This window comes from Delphinapterus leucas, chromosome 17 (assembly GCF_059928025.1).
Source record: "Delphinapterus leucas isolate spDelLeu-1000000601 "Yukka" chromosome 17, BTC_Dleu_Yukka2, whole genome shotgun sequence".
Lineage (NCBI taxonomy): Eukaryota > Metazoa > Chordata > Mammalia > Artiodactyla > Monodontidae > Delphinapterus > Delphinapterus leucas.
The window spans coordinates 83,729,889-83,738,617 of NC_143145.1; the positions used below are offsets into that span (position 1 = coordinate 83,729,889).

Here is an 8,729-nt window from a genome sequence, read left to right on the forward strand (position 1 = left end):
TGAAACCCAAAACTTAAATAAAAGATACAAATAAGGAATACTTTAGCCATCTTTGAGAAAAAAGAAGGGGCAAAACTTCTTTTTCAGGTATCAATTTAAAATGTTTGGCAGTATCATGTTATAAGGGTAAAATTTCCATATTTGATTTTTCATAGGGATGATGAGAGAGTGGAACATGCTGCATCTGTCACCCTTGGGGGTCAGATTCACAGGTGATGTGATTAGGGCAGTTAGCAGAGCATGGCGACATGTGACAAAGGGTGCTTGAAGAATAAAGTTTCCTGGGAATACTCAGGCTTGTGAACACAAGTGGTATCATGAGAAGATGACTTAGGTCACAAGAAAAGAGAGTCAAATTCGGAATTAGCCGCCTTCAGATGTGCGTGTTGACTGGTGTGTTATTTTTCCAGAAACTTGTAGGTTGAAAGATCAGTCTAGAGCAGGACAATTTTTTTTTAATACATAAAAAGGAATATAAACACAGCATGACAAACAGGTATGTAATGTTCTTTTGCTACTGGACAAAATGCCTTTCTGCTCTCATTTATGCTCAGGTCTTCAGAGAACAGAGTTCAGGGAAAATTCTGTCTTCTAGTTCTCAGAAAAATATCTAAGATTTTGGAGTTGTGCAGAACCCACCCCAACTCTACTGATTTTTCAGTTGGAGTTTTAATTGCTGTGAGAAAATAAAAGTGTAAATGTGGTGTTGCAGAATGCTAATTGTTTTAAAAATCAGGCTGATTTAATTAATTTAGTGGTGTCCATGTCTTAGGTTTACCTTACTTTTTAATAAGGATCTCCAGCAGAGAAAGCCAAGCGATGAGACTTTTGATCAATTAGGGTGCACTGGCTGAACTTTTGCGCTTCAGTCCTGAAAATGATAGTTTTTTGTATGAGCCTACACGCGCGCATGTGTGTGTGTGTGTGTGTGTGTGCTCCTGGTATAAGCCCTCTATCAAATTTCAAGTTTTGGGCACCTATGTTTGAATCCTTAAATTCTGCTGTACCCTCAGAATGGTATTTTTGTGGAGAATCCACATGGTTTAATTTAGCATCTCTATCTCTGTTTCTCTACATGCCTTCCTAGTGTCAACCCCCGACCACAGTTAATATACACAGTGGCTGAGCTGAGGTCTATTTTGGATCTTCCTGTGTCCCTCTGATTCTTGAGTACTTTTCTTGAGTTCTCACCAGCATTATCTCAGGCGTGTGTTGTTTCCTTCGAAGACCATCCTGACGCATCTGGGAAACAAAGGCAAAACAATTACTTTGCTTTGGGGATTTTATCTGATGGCATCTTAAGCACATGGGTAGAACCAAGCGGGGGACTGTGACCTGTTGTTACTTTATTTCTCTGAAAGCATCACTCCATCTTTTAAATCCGTGTGTGACTCTTAAAAAGAGTAGCTTGTTTCCAGGTTGTGCTTCCGTGAAGAATATACCAAGTGCACCTTACACATCCTGCTGCTGTAGGTTTGTCTCAGGTGTGTGCCTAGGAACGGCGTTGCTGGGCCGTGGAGCATGTGAGGTCCACCTTCAGTAGGTGATGAACTGTGCTCCAGAGCAGCGACCCAGGAAAGTACCAGAGCCTAGAGCTGTTTCGCACAGATTGTCGGCTCTGCTCACGCATTGGTCTCCCTAAATCTAAATGCTGGCATTCGCATTTATCCCACTGAATTGTCATCTCTTGGCTTAGAGTCATCATTCTGGACTGTTGAAATGACCTTAAATCCTGCTTCTGGCATCCTGATCATGAGCTCCTCTTCCCAGCTTTTTAAATCCTTAAATGTATTCATATTCCTTCTCTAAAAGAATGATGGGAAAATAACTCCCGCGCATTGAGAACCCGTTGTATGTTCAGCACTTTATGTTTTATTGCGTTGATTCTCACAACGTTTTACTGAAGCACAAGGACGTGAAGTAAGTGACGCAAGTTCAGGAACAGGAGCCAGGCAGCGTTCAAACTCCAAAGCCACACTCTCCCCGGACGCCATTTGCTTCTGATCCTGGCCCGGGGAGAAGCCGAGCTGTGTGTCCCTGGGCTCGAACCCACCTGCCAGGACCCCCCTCTGCCTCTAATAATGGCTCATAAGACCCCATACGTTTGGTCGTTAGTCAGCACCATCCGGGTCTTCCTGTCCTGGCAGCATCGCACAAGAGAGAATGCCCGGGCTTTGGAGCTCAGGCAGGCTCTGCCCCTTCCTTTGGCCCCGGGGCAGGTGATGCGGCCCCGTCAGGGGTCACCGTGGCCTCCTTTAACCTCTGTGAAGCTCTGGCCTTTGTGGGGGGAAGGAAGGGTGATGACACCTGCCCCACAGGGTCCAGCAGCAGACCTGGAACACAGCAGACCTACATTAAACGCTGGGGCATTTCTTACTAAGGAAGAAAATCCTGCAACTCTTTGAACCCGCTTTTTAAGAATCTTGAATATGGGTAAAAATTCAACGTTATAGATTAAAATCTCATTTTCACTTAGCAAACCACAAACTCAGTGTAAAAGGGCTCAGATTTGTCTCAGTCTCTTATTTTCTGTTTGAACTAAAAGAGTCTGACTTTTTACAGGTATAGAGAGTGATGAAGAAATTAGGCATTTGGATGAAGAAATAAAGGAACTCAATGAGTCCAACCTTAAAATTGAAGCAGATATGATGAAACTCCAGACGCAGGTAAAAAAAAAAAAAAAAAAAGGAAGAAGGAAGGGAGGAAGCAGTGAGGGAAGGGATGGACGAAAGGAGAAGGCAGGAGAGCAATGAGTTATCTTTAGGTAATCATAGTCCTAAATGGAGGGAACACATTGAACTATTAAACCCTATGATAAAAAACAAACTTACCAGACATCCCTGGTGGCGCAGTGGTTAAGAGTCCGCCTGCCAATGCAGGGGACACGGGTTCGAGCCCTGGTCCGGGAAGATCCCACATGCTGTGGAGCAACTAAGCCTGTGCACCACAACTACTGAGCCCGTGTGCCTAGAGCCCGAGCTCCACAACAAGAGAAGCCCGCGCACCGCAACAAAGAGTAACCCCCGCTCGCTGCAGCTAGAGAAAGCCCGCACGCAGCAACGAAGACCCAACACAGCCAAAAATAAATAAATAAAATAAATTTTAAGAAAAACATACGGATCTTTTGCAATGAACACACGATCCTTGTGAAGGCTTGAATACATGGATCACGCTGGACGATCACTGGTTTGGCAGCTGTAGGCCAAATTGCTCACGTTTTTGCCCTGGGTTCACCAAAGGCTTTATCAGCAAGTAAGACGATCTTCCTATAATTGCAGAGCCTCTGGAGTATGTGGTGCTTTAGAAAAACCGTCATGAGAAGATATGGGAGGCCTTAGTTTTATTGGAAATTCAAGTAAAACAATGCAACTTTTTAAATTTAATTTTTCTAGAACACCTCTGAATGAGTCAGTCTTTGATAGAAATGGATCTTTTCCCAGATTTTCCTGACATTCTTTATTGAAAATTCAAGCAATTTCTCAATTCTGCATTCTCCTGGGTCTGCCCCAGCCCCTGATTAAATTTACCCACGAGGAAATTAAAAGGTCAGTCCAGGATTCGTTTTTTGTCTTTTTTTGTTTGTCTGTTTTTTTTTGGCCGTGCCCCAAGGCTTGTGGGATCTTAGCTCCCCGACCAGAGATCGGACTCGGGCCCCAGCAATGAGAGCACCGAGTCCTAACCACTGGACCACCAGGGAACTCTCCAGTCCAGGATTTTTAAAAACACTCACAATAACTCTATTGCAATAAATCAGAAGGAAAAGAATGAGACAAAGTTAAGTTGAAGTGTCTTTCTCCCTTTTCTCCTTTCCTGAAACGTGGGGTTTGGGCCACTGAGGTTACTGACTCTCAGAAGTCTTCACTCACAAGGGCCTAAAACAGAAGCTTTCAGTCCATCTGAAAAGCAGGTTTCTGCGTGACCACTGTCATAATCTTCCATTAATAGCAATCCAAGCTACAAAGAGAGCATCACGCGTGGTTTTCGCAATCATGAGAACTTGTCTTGAGAACATTAGTGAAGAAAGCAAAGGCCTTGCCCTCATGGAGCTTACAGTCTAGAAGGGGAGGTAAACAATAACAAAAAATCAGAAGCGATAAACTACATCACACGAGGGCAGGGCATGGGGAGAAGCAGCCAGGGTTCGATACAGAGAGGAGAGCGGGGCTCAGCCACAGGAAGAAGGAAACATGTGGCCAGACTCGAGGAGCTGAGGCCATTAGCCAAACAGGAAGGGGGAGGAGTGTTTGCAACAGGAGAAACAGCCAGTGCCAAGCCCCTAACCCTTGAGAAGGCCCAGCGTTTGGAGAAATAGCAGAGTGAGCGTGGCTACAGGTCAGTGACCTGGGGGTTATAGGAGGTGGGTCCCCGGGGACACACAGGGCTTCCCAGGCCCTTTTTAAGATGTTGGTTTTTATTCTGAATGAACGCAGAACCATTACGGGGTTTAGAGCCAAGGGTTAACACGATCATATTTGACCTACGATCTGCCTGACGTTTGAAGAGACCCGCGTGGGTAGGTGGGGTGAAGACAGGTCAGCAAGAGATTGGGTGGTGCCCAGCCGGGTGCAGGGCCGCCCCTGAGAAGTGGTCACAGTCACCACGGCGGCTGCACCTGGGGAGCAGCAGTGCAGGTGGGCACCGTCTCCATCCTGGGCCCTCTGACGGGGGAGCCCAGTGGACATGAAGTGCGAGAGAAAGCGCTGTTAGGGACGCCTCCCAGGCCTGGGCAGCGAGCAAGTTGCCATCAGCTGGGAAGGAGGGGGCTGTGTAGGGAGCGGGTTTGGGTAATAGCGAAGGTTTGCCCTTGAAGTCCGCCTTACAGCCACGTGGAGGCGTGGATCTGCAGCCGTGGGAAAACCTGGACTGAAGAGCCGCACTTGGGGCTGTGGTTCCGGCCCTCAGAGCTAAGGTTGGGGGGGGGGGCGGGGGGCGGGCAGGGCTGCCGCTTTCTGAGGACAGGTGGCCATAGGCCTGATCAGCGCCGGACCCTGCTGAAGCCCCGCCCTTCCAAACCCTGCTTCCCACATTCCCAAGTTCTTTCCATTTCAGATCACGTCTATGGAGAGCAACTTAAAGACGATAGAGGAGGAAAACAAACTGATAGAACAGAGCAACGAGAGTCTGCTGAAGGACCTGGCGGGCCTGAGTCAAGCCCTCATCTCCAGCCTCGCTGACATCCAGCTCCCACAGATGGTGAGTCTGAGGCCACTCGGCTCCGACCCAGGGCTCCCCTTGCTGGCGAGCCGTCACGCAGGGCTGGGGCGGAAAGTCGGCTCCGAGGGGACGGGCCACCCACACTTCATCCCTGGGAACGTGATGGATATTTACGTTAACCCTATGTCACGACCAAGGGCTTCTGATACCGCAGGAGCCATTCAGAGATGATGAGGGTTTATCTGAAACTAGGTTTATAACGTAAAATGAAAATTGGAGGCCAAAGTTCCCGCTCTCAAAATTTGTTTCCAAATGGAAAGCTTGCTAACGTGGCTTACACAATCTGAGACCCATGCTTTCTTTTTTTTTTTTTTTTTAACATCTTTATTGGAGTATAATTGCTTTACAATGGTGTGTTAGTTTCTGCTGTATAACAAAGTGGATCAGCTATACATATACATATATCCCCATATCTCCTCCCTCTTGCGTCTCCCTCCCACCCTCCCTATCCCACCCCTCTAGGTCGTCACAAAGCACCGAGCTGATCTCCCTGTGCTGTGTGGCTGCTTCCCACTAGCTATCTATTTTACATTTGGTAGTGTATGTATGTCCACGCCACTCTCTCACTTCGTCCTAGCTTACCCCTCCCCCTTCCCGTGTCCTCAAGTCCGTTCTCTACGTCTGCGTCTTTACCTAAGTATGCTCTTCATATAGATAGGTGCTCCTCATATAGAATAAAAAGCACAAGAGTGAGCGAGGAATCCTACTTCCAAAACCTAAACGTATGCTTGAGGCATTGCAACTATTTAAAATTCATAGAAAATTGGTTTCCTTTACATTTTCATAAATATAATAAACATTTGGAAGAGGGCTGCATTGTTGAATGCTTTCCGTTTCCTCAGTACAGGCATGTTTAGAACAAGTTTTCTAAAGCTGCAAGTTTTATATACAGAAGGGTTTGAAAAAGCAGCAATTTAATAAAGAAATAGGATTGGTTTTCCTGAAAGCAAGAAATCTCGCAATTTGTCCAACTTCCCAGCATGGAGCCCTCATCTTCACCAATTCCAAATATGTCTCCTGACAATAAGAAAAAGAAAACAATATTTTTTTTAAAAAATCAATAATGTAATAAAAAAGAACCCAAAGGAAAATAAATGATTACTTTATGGCCAGTATTAAGGTAATTATTGAATATTATTGTTATATTATTTCTTAACATTTCTCTCATACTTCAAATTCGTATTCTGTAATATTTTTTTCTTCAGTGGTGCCATAAAAATCACTGTTACCGTGCAAGATAAGTTGTACTTTGTATAGTTACATACAAGGCACTCTCGCGGTGATTTGGGGGCAGGTCCCACTAAATGTTCACAATTTATTTAGAGCACTGGTCTCCCATCTTATGGGGGAGGGATTGGAGGCTCTGAGCCTTACGTAATTTGATGGAGGTTCCAAAGCCTGCACAAGCGAGGTGGCCTTTATCACTCTGCCATCCGGGTCCTCGTCCAGCTAGAAACTCGTGACACGGCGAAGGCAGAAATGACAAGGGAACGGAGAGCAGCGTCAGGCAGCTGGTGGAGTCAGTGCTTGGCTGGGCACAATGAAATCAGCTCCACGTTGAGAAAGCCGAGCTCTTCAGCAGCAGCAATCACAGTAATACCCTTTATTCCTTTGCACTGAGACCTTTTACAAGTCCCTTCTTCCACGCTTCTTGTGCAGTAAGTAAGGCACGTTTCCAAAAAGCTGGGAAATGCAGGCCCAAGAAGTGGCGGAGCGGCAGTTCCCCCGGCCGCTTGTTCCTTCCACTCGTGCAGTTTCCACGCTGCGAGGAGCCGCTCTATTTGAGCCACCACGTTAGGGACAGGAGGTGCCCACACACAAGCAAAGAGCAGGGGGTGAACAGACCGGACTCTGTGAATCCCGTATTCCACCTGGAAAGACAGAGAGAGGGGGAAAGCCTAGCTAGGACCCTCAAGGCGGAGATGGACAAAGGAGTCTGACGATGAAAGAGGACAATTCCCACCAGACAGCTGGTGACACCTTGTCTAGCCTCACAGCCCTGAAACCCCGGCCCAGGGCTGTCAGAGGAAGCTTCTGGACGAGCAAAGCCCTCCTCCTGCCTGGCCTACACCCGCCTTCTGCAGACGAGGTCTCCATGCTGAGCACGTGCATGTGAGGGAGGCCGAGAGCCCCTCTCGGGAGGAAGGTGCAGCTGGGAAGGGCCCAGCCCAGCAGCGAGACCTCCACCTGGTGTGGCTCCAAACTGACCCCAAAATACGGGCAGTCGCGCTCACCCCATTAACTGAGTGAAGAGCACGCAGCCGCCTGCGTCCCTCCCTGATGCCAGAGTTACGGTAACCCCCGTGGACTTGCTCCCCTTTTCCCAGCAGCCTGGGTCACGTGACTGATGCCATGTGTTTTGTCCTCCTTCAGGGGCCCATCAGTGAGCAGAATTTTGAAGCGTATGTCAACACGCTCACAGACATGTACAGCAATCTGGAGCGGGACTATTCCCCGGAATGCAAGGCTCTGCTGGAGAGCATCAAGCAGGCGGTGAAGGGCATCCACGTGTAGGAGCACAGCGCCACGGGCTGCAGACTCTCCACCGGCAGCCGCGTGTATGGATCTGGAGGGCCCCCGGCCGCTAAGGCAGGCAGGCGCCGTACTGCATCTACAATTGCAACATTGCACTAATTTCCCCCCCACCCCAGCTAACGTGAAAAGGAAAGAAAAACTATGATAGACTCTTTGGATGAAAAGCAATGCAGTCAAATATTAGATCTTATTTATTTTCATATGCTTTCCTTTTATTTCTTCATTGCACTCTTTTGGGTTCTTTTTGTACAGTATATGTAAAATAAACATGACATTTTTATATTTTATTTATTTCTAATCAAAGAGTTTTTTTATCTTTTAATTGCATTTTGAAGTCTGCCATATTTTTACAAGTGTGTTTATTAATTTATTTTCCAGTAGAATTTAAATAGAAATGCTCTTCTCAAATCACATACCTTGCTGGGTTTAAAGGAGAAGACAGACAAGAATGAAGGAAATCCTTGTCTACGGACTGCACTGTGGTCCGGTTTGACTTTTATTGCACACTTCTACCCCAACCCCTGTCCCACCTTCGCTGGCTTTGTGTTTATAAACAGGCTTAGGTAAGGTGCGCAGGAGGGACAGCAAGATAAAAGGCGCCCACTCGTGGGATGTGCGCCCTCACAGAAGCACAGTAGACTGGAAAACAGCCTGTTCCAAATCTGTTAGCAATAATTAAACATAGCAATCAGCAAAGTGTTCGACTTGGCTGTACGGTTTCAATTCATATTAATTATTTATTTGAAATGGTTTAAAGAAACAAGCTTTTTTAGTGATGCAGGTTTGTCCATTTGTTTTTCAAGTCACACCAGACAGTGGGCAGCTCTGACCCTGAGATGAGAAGTAAGGCTTGATGTGACCAGCCAGGCTTTCCTGCCACACGTTGTCACAATATACAAGGGACGATATTGATGTAGATTTGTACTTAGCAAATGTAAACGCATCCAAATGGAAAACTGTGTAGATACCATATCCCCTGA

At 46.6% G+C, this 8,729-nt stretch overlaps 1 protein-coding gene across 1 annotated transcript in view; it reads left to right on the forward strand.

The window, feature by feature from the left end:
* The window catches only part of ST18 (ST18 C2H2C-type zinc finger transcription factor), a 65,475-nt gene extending 57,439 nt beyond the window's left edge, over nt 1-8,036 (forward strand). Inside the window, exons 16-18 of the mRNA XM_022556834.2 lie at nt 2,563-2,666; nt 5,050-5,193; nt 7,588-8,036. Of these exons, the coding sequence (XP_022412542.2) occupies nt 2,563-2,666; nt 5,050-5,193; nt 7,588-7,728 (389 nt within the window). The 3' untranslated portion in view covers nt 7,729-8,036. The remainder of the gene's footprint in view (nt 1-2,562; nt 2,667-5,049; nt 5,194-7,587) is intronic.
* The last annotated feature ends 693 nt before the right edge of the window (nt 8,037-8,729 follow it).